Raw genomic sequence first — 18,149 nt, 5'->3', positions numbered from 1 at the left:
TAGCAATTCCTCCCAACTGAATGAAAATGCTTCAAGAAAGCAAATCAACCTGTTTGCTGATCAGGGGTATAGTCCCCACTAGAGGCAATTTGCTAAAAAGAATGATGTTGGTAGATGAATATTGCTGCCACTGTGGTGAGTCAAAGGAATCAATTCAGCATTTGTTTCTTGAATGCCACGAGTCACTTCGGGTATGGTATTCATCTCCATGGCGACTTTGTGCTAATAAGTTTGAGATGAATGATGTTGGTTGCTTAGCCAATCTTTTTGACAAATTTGATATGGATTTTATGGGATTTTTTCCTGTTCTACTGTGGGAATTATGGAAAAACAATAATGCAATTTGTTTTCAAGGCCATGTTTTTTATGAACGGAGGGCTATATCCAAGGACACAGCTTCTGGTTGGAATTTGTTGGAGCTGAGGTACAGCATGAAGCAATCCGGAGAGACAGCATAATCTCTTATTGGAGTGTTCCACCACCACATATGTACGAGCTTAACACTGATGCAGGTGTAAGCGATGCCTGTTTAGTGAGTTTTGGCATGGTTGTTAGAAATGCATCAGGTCAAATTATAATGGCTGCTGTTAGAAGTTTCAAAGCGGGAATGGGATCTTGCTAGAATTCATGCCATTAAATTAGGCGTGCAACTTGCCCTGTATGCCGGTTTTCAGCAATTTGTAATAGAGTGATAACCTCCCGTCAGTCAATGCGCTGAATGGTGGCCCTGGTCTTTCCTTTGCACGAGCTGTGTGTTGAATATGTTCTCCTCCTTGTCTCTACACTAGAACTGTATTCCTTTCTATTTATTATGGAATAATAATTCAGAAATTGATTCTTCCTCTCTCATTTAGTTTCTCTTTCTCTGGTTTTCTCTTCCTATTTCTGTGTTTCTTCTTAACTTTTTCCAGTTTATATCACGAGATATAAATGCAAATAATAAATTGTGTACTAATACAATGCCATTACATAGTAATTGCATTTTTTTCTCCCAGCATTACAATTGTTCGAGATAAATGATAGGCATACAGAACTTGCAAGCAAACCATAGTATCCTCTTTCTAGGCATTAATGTTTCAGTAGAATACTCCATTTTTAGAGACGGCTGCAGTTTCCTTCTCTCCACAATGCTTTGCATGCTCATCTTACGAGTGGTATGAGCAAGTATTCTGCATAAAAGAGCTGCAAGAGTAAAGGAGCATCATAGACCTTTGGTAAAGAGGAGGGGGAGGGTTCTTGTTTATGAGGTTTTTCTTTTTTTTATGGATCTTGTTTATTGAGTATTGAGAGTATTCTATTTATTTTTCCTTTTTAAAGAGTTGGTTATTATTAACTTCAAATAAAAAAAAAAATTAACCAGCTAATACTTGTTCAGCCTCAAGTCATGATTAATACATCATATGAACAGCCATGGCACCTTGGGAATAATACAGGTTAAGGTAGGCAGAAAAGTGTGTGATCTTTAACGTCAGACTAAACCACGTTAGCTCTTATTAATATTTTTTTGTAAAAACAATCACAAGGATACAATAGTGAGTTTGGCGCCCATATTTCTGTTTGAACTTGATCCAGCTCCAGTGAAAAATGAGCAAGCTTTGGTAACCTTTACATTCTTAAATTTAAATCTTATTGAACAAGAAAATAAAATAATAAAAACAAAAAAGGTTAATCTACTTTGTGTGTAAAAAAATGGATATCTTTACAAAACTAGAAAGTAAGTGGTTAATGATTGATGTAAACATGGTAGTCCATGTGAATGCAAGATGATGGCATAAGTACTTCAATATCATCGGGTCATTTTATTCATTTTAATTATTTAATTTGATCAACTTACACTTCCTGTAATATTTACTGTCAATCAGTAAGAGGCAGAAAGTTACCTTCCAAATAAACATGTAACATGAAGTTATAGCAGCTTTGCTCTTGAGATCAACAGCTTTAGCACGGTTCCACAGTATTGAAGCCAATATGGCATGCCCCAGAACCTAAACGAATGTAATGTGAGTTTGAAATTAAACCATAGGCAAGAGTGGAATCAATTGATAACTTAATCATACTTGCAAGGAACAACACATACAATGAGGATCAGTTATAAACCAAAGAGGACATGAATGGTTTCTGAATCCATCATTGATAACTTGGAATTGCAACAGAAATGGTATCTCAGAATCCATATGGAAGGCTAGTTATAACCTACAAAACTCATGGGAAGTAATTCCCTCCAAACTCGAGGAAAATGATTTCACCCAAGTGTTTAGCTTTAACTGAGATTTATAACATAGCTCCCAAGCAAAGAAATGCATAATAGGAAGCTTAGAATTTTATTTAGGAATTTTAATTATTATAGAATTAGGAAATTTAAAGAGTTTGTATTATTTAGAAATTTTATTATTATTAGGTCTATTATTTTCTTATTTTCTTATTTAGTATTCCTAATTAGAGCTGAATTAATATTTCTATTCCTAATTTGATTAAGGTTGTAAGCTCCATAAACAGAGCTAATTTTCTATTATTTAGAAGCTTTGATATGACAATTTTTATGAGATCAATAATATCTTGAGAATTAGTTCTCTCTTCAATGATTTGTCCTTGATTTCTCTAAGTTCTTTAATCTTCTTTATTTGTTCTATATCAATTTTTTATATCAGAGCCTAAAGTCAATCCAAATTCCACAACTTCTGCAAAAATTCCCAAACATCCCACTTGTGTTCTCACTTTTCCTTAGAAATTTCCCATCACAAACCCTTACCCTTCAAAAGTTTTATTGCCTTAGTTTACTGTTTATTATCAAGAAGAAGAAGAAGGGAGAAAAAAAAAAAGTCTTTCACGAAACAGATCCAAAAGCTGATGCCACTGTCCCTTCACACCCACCGCCTCGGGCCTTCCAAAACTCCCTGCCGCCAATGCAGATCTCCTCGCCAGCCTGAGGCGACCCCAACACATCAACTTCGGCCACCATATGAAGATCAGAGGCAAAGATCCATTCAGGTCAAAACTGGACCCGAATCTCCACTCGCCGGAATTTCACAATTTCCAGCCATCTGACCCTCCATAACTCTTAATCTACTTCTGCTTCCACCACGTCAGCTTACGTCACTGCCACTCAACGTCACATCATCAGAAGGTGCCATGTTGTCACCGCCACATCATCAACACAACAGCTGTCTGTGCCATGCCATCACTACTACATCATAACTGCCACATCAACAAAATTTTAGGAGTTTCTTTCCTTGCTAAGTTCAGCATCCTGCATCTGAAACAACCTTTTTATATTCAAGTAAGGTATGTTTTCTTACTTCGAATGCCATGGAAACTTATATTAAGAGGTTCGAAGAGGAGTTCAATTACTACAAAAATATTCACAAAGAAATTAATTATGGCATTGGATTTCACAATGGTCAATTAGTATCTCTATGTCATTGCATAAATAATTATAATCATAGTCATGATCATAAAAGGTGTTCTTTCTTACATGATGAATATCGTGAAGTTAGACAGATTTTACTAGATAAAGAAAGGGAATATGAAAATTTATAACAACACTTGCAAGTTAAGGAGAGAGAGCTTGAAAAATGCAGGAAAGAACTTGTGATTTCAAGTGTAAAAAAATGAATGCACATCTTGATAAGTTCTCAAAAGTAAAGCTTAATGGGTTATCAAAAGTATAGCTCAATCAATCATCAATAGCTTTGCGAGAACATAAAAAAGAAATTAAAATTTTAAAGCAAGAAACAAAGCTTGACGTTGAATATGAACGATAAGAATTCAAGAGCAACTTGTAGAAGAAAACGAGGAACAAAATGAGCAAGCTGAAGAAACTAAAACTTGAATGGTCTAAGATTAAAGAATCCAAAGATTTGAGTCTTGAACATTTACATGCTGCAGAGCGAATTCTAAAGCAAGAAGTTAATCAAGTATTGGAGCCTTCAATGGAGATTAAAAACAATCAAGTCTGGAGTTAACAAAAATTGAAGATCTTATTGAGTTAAAGACCCTTTCAACTATTATTCTAATTGATTTTATTTATACAGATGTTACAAGGAATACAAAAGAGAGCGCAAACCTCTTCAAGTCAATTTTGTTGCTACCGTCCAAGAAGACTGTATTGTGCATTCCCCGCATCTAGTTTGTGATCATTCAACACTTCAAGGAGAGAATAATGCAGAATAGGAAGCTTAGAATTTTATTTAGGAATTTTAATTATTATAGAATTAGGAAATTTAAAGAGTGTTTATTATTTAGTAATTCTATTATTATTCAGTCTATTATTTTTATAGTTTATCTTATTTAGTATTCCTAATTAGAGTCGAATTAGTGTTTCTATTCCTAATTTGATTAGAGTTGTAAGCTCTATAAATAAAGCTAATTTTCTATTATTCAGAAGCTTTGATATGACAATTTTTATGAGATCAATAATAGCTTGAGAATTAGTTCTCTCTTCAAGGATTGGCCCTTGATTTCTCCAAGTTCTTTATTCTTCTTTATTGTTCTACATCACAAACGGAAGATAGTTATATTGAATATTATCGAGCACAAACAGATGTCCTTGCATTTCAACTTTTAACCCTTTTTTCTTCAACATTTCCAAAGCTAAATAAGGAGGAGAATCTATGCCATTCAATAAAATCAGCAACAAAATTTATGCATGTCACTAAATAAAATCAATACATGGCCAAAAGTGTGAACAGCAGATTACCGTGATACACTTGCTCCAGGTGTGGGAAGAAGCTGCTCCAACTAAAATAGCAACACCATAAGCTATTTCAAGCAGAGAAATACAGGTCCAGAAAACCTGCCAATGTAAATTAGGCACAGCCAAAAGATATTACTATATTGACAGACTATATCTAAATGTTAATAGAAGTTTGCATTTAGAGAACGTAGAATGTTCAGAACTAACCCGTTCTTGGCCCAAGCGCACTGTAAAGGATCGGATACCAAATATCTTATCCCCTTCAATATCAGGTATATCCTACATGCAATGCAGTTAAAGGTGAAAGCATAAATTATGCCAGCAGCTAATTTTGCCCTTAAATGCCCAGATACTGTGAAAATTAAAAGTAAAAACTATTTACCTTGAATAATGCTATAACAACAGAGAATAAGCACATGAATGCAGTTGCAAAAATCAGAGGCCTGGAAAAGACAGTAGGTCTTCTGTACACGTGGGTCTGGAAATTGACAGCACATCATTATTCAAGCACCTAAATATGTCACATGTATACATGTATAATGACTTGCCAATGTTGATAGCTTCAGCACTCATGTACGTCAGGCAATACTTTGGGTTTAAACATCTATTTCATAAAAAAATTTTAGTTAGAAGCACCTGCATGTGCAGATAAAAGGCAAGTTGAACGATCACTGCCCGGACAACTAAGATGCACATTGCTGCAACAAATGCAAACCTTTTCCATCTCAATAATGGCAACTGAAAAAAAACAAGAAGTTACATAGATCATTAGGTTATAAAACAAAAAATGTGACATCTCATCATGTCATTCCATACACACATGAAATTAAAAAAAAAAATACGTATCATTTTTAAATTCTTTCCTTTCCTTTATTCATCCAACAACTACAAATAAAGGACAATTTCTATCCTTCCTCTAACCTTTCATTCCCAATTTCTTTTCCTCCAACCATGTAACCATGGTTTAGTTTCTTCTATAACACTCATATGTCATCTTATCATGTTCTCCTTATGGTAAATGCAAAATCACAAGTGGAACTGAAGTTTAAGAACCATCTCCCATTCCAAATCATAAAAATGAAGAAAATTAGTCCATCCATTGCTAATGGTCTTCCCCAAGCCAACATTGTGAGACAAGCCAGTTGCTTAGGTACACCATCCACATTATCTCCTACATTTAGCCTTGATTGGTCTTGCAAAGCCTATTGATTTAGAACCTATAGTTTTCACGCCCATGATATTTTAGTTCAATCTAAGAAACAAATATGTCTATCAAGGCTATATATATATATATATATATATATATATATATATACATATAAACTATTAAATAACCCTACAACATACAAAATTACTTATTTTTCTATTCCTAGGAGGCCTAAAAGAAACTCTATCTAAGTAGTTTGTGCTTAACCGGTCCCAAGCCCGGATAAAAGAGGAGGGTTGCGGTAGGTGACAACCAGCGTAAAATTTCGTCACATCTCATAATATGGATTCAAATGATATAAACGTTGGGGCGTCCTCCACTTACGACGCGCTACATCGAAACCCGAGTGTAATGAGAAATATGCAAGGATGTAAAGCATTCACCGAAAGCGACGCGCCATGCCGACGCCCGGGTGTGGTGTTAAATAAGTAAGGGTTCCCACATCAAGGACAGGTGTGGGTAAAGAAGTTAGTCCATAGGACAGATAGTAGAATAGATGGTGGAACAGAACACAAGATAGGCATAGAGAGCAATAGAAGATATCATAGAAGGAGATCAATTAGAAAGGAACAGGATAGGAAGAGAATCAGGGTTGACACTTGGAATGTTGGATCACTTACAGGAAAATTAATGGAGCTTGTGGATACCTTGGAAAGAAGAAGGATGAATATTGCTTGAATTCAGGAGACTAAATGGATAGAAGAGAAAAACAAGGAAGTGGGTAACTCAGGGTACAAACTGTGGTTTACCGGAAAGGAGAGGAACAATAACAGAGTGAGCATAATCATAGATAGGACATTGAAGGATGCTGTAATAGCTAAGTATGAAATAGAATTATACTAGTAAAGCTAGTACTAGAAGGAGAAACAATAAATGTAGTTAATGCTTATGCCCCATAAATAGGACTAGATAATGAGAGTAAACAAAGGTTTTGGAAAGATATGGATGATCAAATGCAAAGCATACCGAATGAAGAGAATGTTTTCATTGGTGGAGATTTGAATGGACATATAGGAAATGATAAGCAAGGTTATGAGAATGTTCATAGAGGTTTTGGTTTTGGTAGCCGAAATGAGGAGGGAAAAAACATCCTGGATTTTGCTATGGCATACGACCTAATACTAGCAAATACCTACTTTATTCAAAAATGAGTAACATAGAAGCCAAATTGACTTCCTCTTAATCAGAAAGACAAATAGAGCTCTATGCACGGATCATAAGGTCATTCCGAGAGAGGCTTTAACAAGTCAGCATCGGTTGGTGGTCTTGGATGTCAAGTTTAAGAACAATTCAAGTAAGATTAGAAGAAATAGTATAGCTCGAACAAAGTAGTGGGAGTTCAAAGGAGTAAAGCAATTGAAGTTCAAAAATGAGCTTATCGAGTCCGAAGCATAGAAGCTGGATGTGGATACCAATAGTGCATACATATGACATCAAAGATTAGAGAAGCATCCAGAAAAGTACTTGGAGGACATGGACCACCCTCAAAAGAGAGATGGCGGTGGAATGAGGAAGTACAAAAGGCAGTGAGGAGAAAGAGAGAATGGTATAAGAAACTACTTAAGTGTGATAATAATGAGACATATGAACAGTACAAGATAGAAAAGAAAGAGGCAAAAAAGGCAATTAGTCAAGCAAGAGCACAGGCCTTTGAAAAGTTATATGAGAAACTTGAAACTAAAGAAAGGGGGAAAGACATTTATAGATTAGCAAGGAGGAGAGAAAAGAAATGTCAAGATCTCAATCAAGTTAGGTGCATTAAGGATAAAGAAGGAAAAGTGTTGGTGAAAGATGAGGACATTAAAGAAAGATGGAGAAATTATTTTAATGATCTCTTTAATGATAGTCAAAGTGGTAATAGCGGGAATATAGACTACATAGCAATAGAAAAGAATGTGAATTATACTAGAAGGATTAGATCTTTAGAAGTAAAAGAAGCATTCAAGAGAATGAAAGTAGGTAAAGCCTGTGGACCTGATGGAATACCAATTGAAGTGTGGAAGTGTTTAGGAGATATGAGAATAGCATGGTTAACTAAATTGTTTAATAATATTCTAAACTCAAAGAAAATACATGATGAATGGAGGAGGAGTATTTGAGTACCTATTTTTAAAAATAAGGGAGATACACAGAGTTGTTCAAACTATAGGAGAATTAAACTCATGAGCCATACTATGAAGTTGTGGGAGAGAGTTGTGGAACATGGACTACGTCAGGACACTTCTATCTCTCCCAATCAATTTGGCTTCATGCCCAATCGTTCAACTATGAAAGCGATCTTTCTTATTAGAAGCTTGATGGATGTAGAAAGAGATGATTCTCATTTGTTTCAATTAATCTGTACATGGGTATTTATATACAATTGATTCCTATAATTGTGTTATACTAATTAGGAAGAAATCCTAAATAAGAATCCTAAATAGGAATACAGAATACAAAATAATATAATGATTGACTTTCCATAACACTCCCCTCAAGTTGGAGCATAGATGTTAATCATGCCCAACTTGTTACAAATAGTCAATCCTAGCTCCATTCGAGCTTTTGTGAAAATATCTTTGATATGTCTGTTGAGATGATCTGTTGAATCTTTTCACGAACAAAGTGACAATCAATCTCAATATGTTTGGTCCGCTCATGAAATACCGGATTAGAAGCAATATGAAGAGCTGATTATCACACCACAATTTGGTCTTAAAACTCTCATCTAGTAATTGAAATATCCACATTACCTCACATCTTGTGCCATGGCTCAGATTCGGATTCAGCACTAGATCGAGAAACTACACTCGCTTCTTGCTTTTCCAAGACACCAAATTTCCTCCAACAAAAACGCAATATCCGTTGACCTCCTATCAACCTTAGATCCAAAACATTCAACATTCAAATGCCCATGATTACCATATAACAAACCTCTTCCTGGAGCTCCTTCAGATAGCACAAGATTTGTCCCAAGGCTTCCCAATGAGCGGAAGACATAAAGCGACTTACCACACTAACGGCATAAGCAATGTCAGGTAGTTCAATTTTCCTACCAATCTCATCTCTGGATCTTCAAACAACTCACTATCCCTGTAAATTTGGAGTCATTGGTGCACTACAAGGCTTAGCACCTAATTTTCTGTCTGTCAATAGATCAAGGACATATTTTCTTTGAGACAAGAAAATACCCTTCTTACTTCTCATAACTTCAATACCCAAAAATACTTTAATAATCCCAAGTCTTTGGTGATGAAGGTTTTAAGAGATGAAATACAGTCACTCCCGGTGATGATAATGTCATCCACATAGACTACGGGAGAATTAGACCAGCCTCAGATTGCTTATAAAATACTGAGTAATCACACTTACTCTTTTGCATACCAAATTCCTCTTCACTGAATCTCCCAAACCAGGCCCTAGGACTTTGTTTTAAGCCATAAAGAGACTTCCAAAGCCTACAAACTTTACCCAACTCCCCCTGAGCAACAAACCCAGGTGGTTGCTCCATATACACCTCCTCCTGAAGATCACCATGAAGGAAGGCATTCTTGATATCCAATTGGTGTATGGGCCAATCATATGTAGCTGCTAAAGAGATAAACAAGCTAAGTTTAGCTACAGGAGAAAAAGTGTCAGAGTAATCAACCCCATATGTCTGAGCATATCCTTTTGCTACAAGGCGTGCTTTTAATCTAGCCACAGAACCATCATGATTTACCTTTAATACCCATTTGCAACCAATAGCTTTCTTACCAAAGTGATTCCATGTACCATTAGCATCTAAAGCCTCCATTTCCTCTTTCATAGCACTCTGCAATGAATAAGGATGGGAATAGAGTCTAAATAAGTAACAAAACACCGAGAACAAGAAGACAATTGATTATCAGAAACAAAAGAAGAGATAGGGTACGTACATGAACGTTTACCTTTACGAAGAGCAATGGGTAAGTCTAGATCAATCATGAGATCTCCCATGGAGGATGAGTCAAGAATCTCCAATCTCCTGGAATAAACATGAACAACGGGAGGCCGAGTAGGTCTAGAGACGGAAGAAATAGGTGTGAGAGAGGACTAGACATTGGTATATATTAAGATATCATCTTCCTCCCCGACTCTCATACGGATGATTGAGAAAAAATGGAGTGGACTCAAAAATATGACATCTAAACAAGATAACGATTAAGAGTAGGAGAGAAACAACTTTGGATCGGAGTACCCAAGGAAGACACATTTGAGAGACTTTGGATCCAATTTAGTAACTAACATCACGTACAAAACAAGTACAACCAAAAATACGGGGTTCAACGGAAATAAAGATTTTGTAGGAACAAAGCATAAGGAATATCCCCATTAAGAGAAGGCATACGATTGATCAAAAAACATGAAATCGATCCGCCCAAAAGTGTTTAGGAACTTTCATCCGGAAAGAAGAGCACGAGTTACCTCAAGAAGATGCCGATTTTTCTTTCGCCACGCCATTTTGGGATGGGGTATCCACACAGAAGACTGATGAAGAATGTCATTTTGTGTCATATAAGACTGAAATTGTAAAATATTCTTTAGCATTGTCACTTCTTAATATAATATTAAATTGAGTTTTGATTTCATTACAAAAGGCACAAAAGATAGAAAACAACTCGAGCGATTCTCCATTAAATATAACTAACACGAGTAATCATCAACAAAAGTAACAAAATAACGAAATCCGGTTTAGAAGTAACAAGGACCCCAAACATCGAATGAACTAACTCAAAAGGGGATGAAGCCCGTTTATTGACTCTAGACACGAAGGCAAGCGATGATGTTTTGCCGACTCACATTCTAGTATAAAGACTGCGAGGACACAACTTCTTCATGGTAGACAAAGAAGGATGACCCAATCTACAATGAGCTTCAAGAGGTGTTAAGGAGCAAACAAGCGATCGCGGTACATGATTTTCGAATGTAGAGACCACGACTCACGTCCTCTACCAATAAAGATCCTAAAACAAACACCGATCGAAAAAAGGAAATAGAACAATTTAAGGTACGAGTAAGTTTACTAACGAAAGTAGATTAAAGAGAAATTTGGTAGACACAAAGCAGATGACAAAGAAATTGACGAAGTCGGATTCGCAGATCCGAACCCATAACACAAGAAGTAGAACCATCGAGGAAGTGGGATTAGAAAGTAGATAGAAGACTAGAATTACCATGTGATCAATCAATAACCCATTTGGATGGGGAAGACACAAGGCATGTAGTGGATTTACTCGACTCGTGATCATGATAGGGAACCGTAGGCTTTAGAGATGCCCGATCTTGGAAAAGCGTGCAAAATCCTCTGCGAATACCTTTCTCGGAGGAAGATCTAGAGAATCCTCTCCATATTTGCCATCTGTGATCGCTGATTTTTCCTCTGAAGTTGCGGACAATTATATTTTGTATGGCCTCATGACAATAATAACAAATGACTCCTCTTGAGTCTGATTAGAACTAGCCTCTCCATTACATTGCTGACGTAATTCCTCCTCTACTTCCTCTTCTATTACCTGTTGTCCATTTGGATTACGGCTAATAAGAGCACTGAAGATTGGGTACTCTAGGACCCGTGTGAATGTTTCATGCAAAGAGGAAATCTGAAAGAATCGAGATTTAGCGCCTCATACTCAAGGAAGGCACAAGAAAACTCATAAAACTTTCACATCGTAACTAAAAGGCAACAATACATTAAGTTCCTCATATACTCGTTTAAAATCCATAAAATAAGCCGTGAGAGACTTATTCTCTTTCTCGTAAAATGCCTTACAAACATCATAAATACGGAGATATTCCCTTTACAAAATCTAAGTAATCCATCAATTCCTTAACAAATTCAGATTAATTAAACTAATTACCTCACAATCGAAACAACCGAGCATCCTCCCTTAGCCAAGTTTGTTGTGTATCATCGAGGTGGATCTTTAGTAAGGTGATCGGTGATCATCCTTATCAATGCTACGCAAATAGACCCTAACAGTCTTACTCCACTCTAGATAATTCGAACCATTAAGTTTGTGTTCCGTGATCTTAGTCATCATCGGAATCATATCAGAAATAACATTCTTATTGTCTGCCATTTGTTGAGACAAAGAAAACTAACCGAAACGCTAATCCAAAGTCTTGTGACGATAAACAAAATGATCCAAAATCACAAATCAAGCAAATACCAAATAGGATCGAGAGCCAAACCTCGGAAGTCCTTTAATGGTGTCTTGGATCGGGTGGAATGAGGGGATTGAGGCGGCAATGTTGATTGGAGTCCCAAGGTCTCTCTGGTAATGGTGGTGAGAACAAATAATCACCCTAGATAGATGAGATACCATGTAGAATGAGATGATTCTCATTTGTTTCAATTAATCTGTACATGGGTATTTATATACAATTGATTCCTATAATTGTGTTATACTAATTAGGAAGAAATCCTAAATAAGAAATCCTAAATAGGAATACAGAATACATAATATACACATAAATAATATAATGATTGACTTTCCATAACAATGGAGAAATATAGAGATGTGAAGAAAGATCTACACATGGTTTTTATCGATTTGGAGAAAGCTTATGATAGTGTTCCAAGAGGTATCTTCTGGAGAGTGTTAGAACAAAAGAGGGTATCTATTAGGTATATACAAGTGTTGAAGGATATGTATGAAGGAGCAAATACTATTGTGCGCACAGTGGGAGGGGACACAAGATTTTCCTATCTGAGTTGAATTACACCAAGGTTCAACTATAAGCCCTTACCTTTTTACATTAGTTTTAGATGAATTGACGAAACACATACAAGAGAGTATCCCTTGGTGCTTGATGTTTGTGGATGATATAGTTCTGATAGATGAGACACGAGAAGGAGTCAATAGAAAGCTAGAGCTTTGGAGAAGCACTCTAGAGCCTTGGAGAAGCACTCTAGAGCCAAAGGGCTTTATGTAGAACGAAGACAGAATACATGCATTGCAAGTTTTGTGAAGGCCGAACTGGTGATAGGGAAAGAGTTAGTTTGGATGGAATAGTACTGCCCCAAAGAAATCACTTTAAATATCTCGACTCAATCCTTCAAGTAGATAGGGGATGTGAGGAGGATGTTAGTCATAGGATTAAAGCCGGATGATTGAAGTGGAAACGTGCCACGGGAGTTTTATGTGATCACAAAATTCCCAATAATTTAAAAGGATAATTTTACCGTACAGCCATACAACTGGCCATGTTATATGGTAGTGAGTGTTGGGCACTAAAGGAGCCGTATGTGTCTAAGATAAGAATTGCGGAGATGAGAATGTTAAGGTGAATGAGTGGTCATACTAGACTAGATAAAGTCCGTAATGAAAGTATTAGAGAAAAGGTAGAAGTGGTTTCAATTGAGGATAAGTTGAGAGAAGGAAGATTGAGGTGATTTGATCACATAAAGCGTAGACATACAAAGGTTCCAGTTAGACAAGTAGAGCACATTAGGTTAGAGAATAGAAAGAAAAATAGAGGTAGACCTAAACTGACTTGGATAAGAGTAGTACAAAATGACTTAAAAGCATTACACATTTCCGATGACTTAACCCAAAATCGTTTAGAGTAGAGAAAGAGAATCCATATAGCCAACTCCAAATTTTTAGAATAAAGGCTTAGTTGAATTGAGTTGAGTTGAGTTGAGTTGAGTTTAGGAGGCCTAAAAGAAGAGCTCAGATTGTGAGGGAGTCCTCTCCAGGATGCTTGGGTCACAACTATAACTCAGGATTTTCTTGCAAGAATAAATGCATACCGCATCATGCTACACCTCCTCTGAAGAGCTCTAGCTTGAAAGAAAAGAAGAAAATTTGGAATAGCTAAGAAAAACGAGTATAATAGTAGATGTCACACTCTGTTGCTCTTTTCCCTCTTCATCAAATCACAAAGACTCAACAGAATCAACAATTTGCTCTTCAATCTTCATCACAACCTCCTCATCAATTTTCTATTGGAGCATGATAACAAATCTCCTAAGGAAAATGCCTATAAGTATGTCATTTCTTTTGACAACGGTAACTCTAAAATGGAACACCCTCAAACTTCTTATACTAGAAAGATTTAGATAGGTGTAGTTGTTGATTTAAATGCTATATTTTTTGTTGAATCTTGCATATACCAGTGTATTTTCTCTATTTTCCTTGCATAAACCATAAGATAACCCTGATATATATATATAGACGAAATCCTTATATTTTAGCTCCATAGTTCAGTCCATCAAAATATCAAGGTGATGAGCTGCTGGTTCCCTCCTTAAAGTTAAACCAAACAACTAGCTTGTGTTAAAAAACTTACCCACGCAAAACACACAGAAACGTGAATAACAATAACAAAAAAGGAGAAATACACTACTCATGGAATTTTACATGATTTGATGATGTTCCTACATCCACAAAGGGCCACCTGCATTTTTCTTCATTGTGAAGGATAAAATTACAAGCGTGCTAGAGTTTTCATTACAAAAAGAAATGAGAGACTCAATATTACAAAAATATCCCCGATAATTAGAACTGTCCTAGGCTATCGAAGTTGCATAGTACCTCTTCCCTAACAATCTAGCTGGAACTTTTACCGTACTGTATTTCAACTTAAAAATATGAGCCACAAACTTAACATTAAGAAACTTCAGGATGTAAACATCAACATCTTCGTCATGTTGGGAGAGAGCACTCATCTTCAGTCTAATGTCTAAGGATCCCTACAAAGTGTTCCCTTTTGAACTCAGGTTTGAGTTTATATTATTTAATTTTCTTCTTTTGCCTTTTTTCCCTAGTGTGAACTCAATTTTAGCTAGTCTCTTAAGCGTACAACCCATTCTTTGAAATCAGCCATTTACAGTCCTTAAATAATTGACCTTGAGATGCTTAATTTGATTTTAAAAAAAATAAATAATAATAATAATAATAACAAATTCCTACTATAGCTTCTGCTAAATCAATTTTAGGTGTTACGACTTCGGGTTCCCCGCAACTCTCCTCCTCCCCCCTTCCCCCAAAAAAAACCAAAACATCCCCAGCCGTCTACTTCAACAAGTAATCACACCCTTAACTACCAACATGGTAAATCATACCAAAATTGTAATTTTTTGCATGCTTAAGTGTTGACAAAAGCTCATATTATTGAACTCCTCATGCTAGCATCAAACTTACCTGCTCTATTCCTGCAGTTGAAGATAAATTGTTATCTGGCATCTTGCAAGGTTATTATGCATAAATGCAACATCAAGCAAAAAGTAATGTTATTTTTATATGACTTGAATTTTTTATATATCTTTATGGACCCGAATTGTGACCTGACCCGAAAGTTTCACGCTACGACTCAATTGGAATAAAAGTGAAATCAGTGATGGTAGCGGAAGACATGGGCCAATAGACTCGGCCCGTAGCCCACCATTGATCTTGTTTTTGACATCTGCAATATGGACCAGTATAAATATTGTAATATTCTGCTCTTTGCGGTAGATTTTGATATATCCAGAAAACACATTAGGGTTAGTATTTGAGAGTTCTGAATAATTGTATCTTACTGTTTTCATCATAGTGAAACTTTTTCTCGCCTTACCATGGATGTAGACCTTAATGTCGAACCACGTAAATTCCAGCATTATTCTTTTTTCTTTTTTCTATACTATGTGATTATGCAATTATGTGTATGCCGTAGATTTGTGTGCCAGCTATAACAAACTGGTATCAGAGCTTTGTGCGCACAATCTAGTGTTTACAGATGGCGTTGTCTTCTACGAAGTATGAGGTGCAGAAATTTAATGGTAGATTGAATTTCAGTTTATGAAAAAATAAAATCAAATCTTCATCAATCTTGCAAGGTTAATGAAAGGCAATCGAGGATAACTTTCCAAAGAATACGAAAGAAGTGAGGAAGGCTGATCTAAAAGAGAGAGCCTTGAGTGCGATTTTCATGAGTATAACTGATAATGTCCTACGAGAAATTGATGGTGAAAACTCAGCGCCTGCAACATGGAAGAAATTGAAGGAGCTGTACTCTGTCAAATCGTTGACCAATCGTCTCTATCTGAAGAAAAGGCCATTCAATCTAAGAATGAGCAAAGGTACGCCCATTAAAGAACATCTGGTTGAATATAATTCAATCATTATGGACCTAAAAAATATTGATATTGAAATTGAAAGTGAGGATCAGGCTCTTATTGTGTTATGTTCTTTGCCATCCTTCTATGAGACTTTTGTTAATACAATGTTATATGGGAAAGACAACATTTCACTAGATAATGTTAGTAATTCTCTAAAATCGAAGGAGTTGATAACAATTTTCCAAAAAAATAGAGAGATTTCAAGGGGAAGGTTTGATGAGCAGGAAAAGAATACAGTGAAGGAAGGATTCTTCCAGCAGGAAGAAATCTAAGGCCAAATCTAAGTCAAAAATGAAAAAGGCTAACTGTTTTAAGTGCAAGGAGCAAGGTCACTACAAGAGAGACTGTCCCAAATTGAAAAATAAAAAGAGAAAACAGCTAGAAAATTTTGCGAATGTGGTTGACAGGTTTAATGATTCTGATGACTATGATAGTGCTGGTGACATTTTATCCGTGAGTTCAGATCATGGACAGAATTCTTGGATTCTTCATCTGGTGCTACTTATAACATATATCCACACAGAAGCTAATTTGTTGCTTACAAACAGATAAGTGGTAAGGTGTTTCTAGGCAATGATTGTGCATTACCTGTGGAAGGAGTTAGTAACATCAAATTGAGGATATTTGATGGCGTTGTCAGAACTATGAAGTATTGGCATGTTCCAGGACTAAAGAAGAACCTGATTTCTCTTGGGACACTTAACTCTCATGGATTCCGATACCAAGTAGAGAATAGTGTTCTCAAAGTGTGCAGGGGCACTATGGTACCATAAAGAGCAGTTTGGTTTCAAGATTATATATTCTTTAGGGCAGTACAGTTTTAGAAAAAGCTACAGTAGCATTCGAAAGTAATAATCAGAATCAGACTCAATTGTAGCATCTGCGCCTGGGTCATATGAGTAAAAGAGGGTTATTTGTATTTAGCAAGCAGGATTTGTTGGACGAGCAGAAAATAGAATCTGTAGACTTTTATGAACACTATATGTTTGGCAAACAGACCAGGATGAAGTTCAACAAAAGAGCAATGCACAACACTAGAGGTACAGTGGATTATATCCATTCAGATCAATGGAGTCCTAACAGAATCCCTTCCAAAAGCAATGCTAGGTATTTCATGACTTTGATTGATGATTACTCTCAATTAGTTTGGGTGTATTTCTTGAAAACAAAAGATGAGACATTTTCAACCTTTGTAAAGTGGAAGACGATGATTTAAAAGTAGACAGAAAAGAAGGTCAAGCATTTTAGAACTGATAACAAATTGGAATTTTGCAATCGTAAGTTTGATGTATTCCACAGCAATGAAGGTATAATGAGACATCGCACTTGTATAAGGACGCCACACTAGAATGGTATTGCAGAACGCATGAACAGAACGCTTTGTGACAAAGTACGAAGCATGCTCTCACATTTAGGTTTGGAAAAGGATTTCTAGGTTGAAGCAATTAATACAATCTGTTTCTTGGTTAATAGATCTTCATTTATAGCTATTGAGTGCAAAACTCCTTTTGAGATCTAGTCCGGTTCACCTACTGATTACTCTCAGCTGAAAGTGTTTGCTTGCACTACTTATGCTCATGTGAGCTATGGTAAGCTTGAATCGAGAGCAAGAAAATGCATATTTCTAGAGTATGCATCTGGAGTGAAAGGCTACAGTTTGTAGTGCAATGATCCAAAGTCTCCATGATTAATTATCAACAGGAATGTGACATTTAATGAGTCTACTTTATTGGATAGTCAAACGGAGAAATCAATAGCAGAATCATATCACAGTGTCGAAGAACAAGTGGAGCTTGAGGTTGATACTTCAACAATTCAGTCCAATGATTCAAAGGATGAGATGCAAGATCTTGATCAACAAGAGGATGCACATGAGCAATAGCAATAGGAACCATACAGCATTGCAACTGGTAGGGAGAGAAGACATATCAGACTCCCACAGAAATATGCATATGTAGATCTAGTTGCATTTGCCTTGTCAATTGCTAAAATAGTTGATGTGCATGAACATAGCAATTATAGAGAAGTTATTTCTTGTTCAGATGCAGATCAATGGGTCGATGCTATGGGTTAAGAAATTGAATCTCTTTACAAGAATCAGACTTAGGAGCTAGTAACATTGCCTAAGGGACAGAAAATAGTAG

At 36.2% G+C, this 18,149-nt stretch overlaps 1 protein-coding gene across 12 annotated transcripts in view; it reads right to left on the bottom strand.

The window, feature by feature from the left end:
• Window positions 1-927: 927 nt before the first annotated feature.
• The window catches only part of LOC110641326 (homogentisate phytyltransferase 1, chloroplastic), a 31,432-nt gene continuing 14,210 nt past the window's right edge, over window positions 928-18,149 (bottom strand). For 3 of the 12 annotated variants that reach the window (XM_021793106.2, XM_058132024.1, XM_021793468.2), the window contains 7 exons: window positions 5,330-5,431; window positions 5,076-5,171; window positions 4,901-4,972; window positions 4,697-4,792; window positions 1,881-1,985; window positions 1,529-1,603; window positions 928-1,182 (listed from right to left, as the gene is read on the bottom strand). In XM_021793106.2, the coding sequence (XP_021648798.1) occupies window positions 1,141-1,182; window positions 1,529-1,603; window positions 1,881-1,985; window positions 4,697-4,792; window positions 4,901-4,972; window positions 5,076-5,171; window positions 5,330-5,431 (588 nt within the window). In that variant the 3' untranslated portion in view covers window positions 928-1,140. Of the gene's footprint in view, window positions 1,183-1,528; window positions 1,626-1,874; window positions 1,986-2,011; window positions 3,196-4,063; window positions 4,144-4,696; window positions 4,793-4,900; window positions 4,973-5,075; window positions 5,172-5,329; window positions 5,432-18,149 lie in introns of those variants that run through there. The other 9 variants (XM_058132023.1, XM_058132026.1, XM_021793957.2 and 6 more) reach the window with 7 other exon arrangements.

This window comes from Hevea brasiliensis, chromosome 13, assembly GCF_030052815.1.
Source record: "Hevea brasiliensis isolate MT/VB/25A 57/8 chromosome 13, ASM3005281v1, whole genome shotgun sequence".
In the NCBI taxonomy this organism is placed as follows: Eukaryota; Viridiplantae; Streptophyta; class Magnoliopsida; order Malpighiales; family Euphorbiaceae; genus Hevea; species Hevea brasiliensis.
Note: the sequence above shows the minus strand (reverse complement) of the source record. Positions and strands in the feature narration are given on the sequence as shown.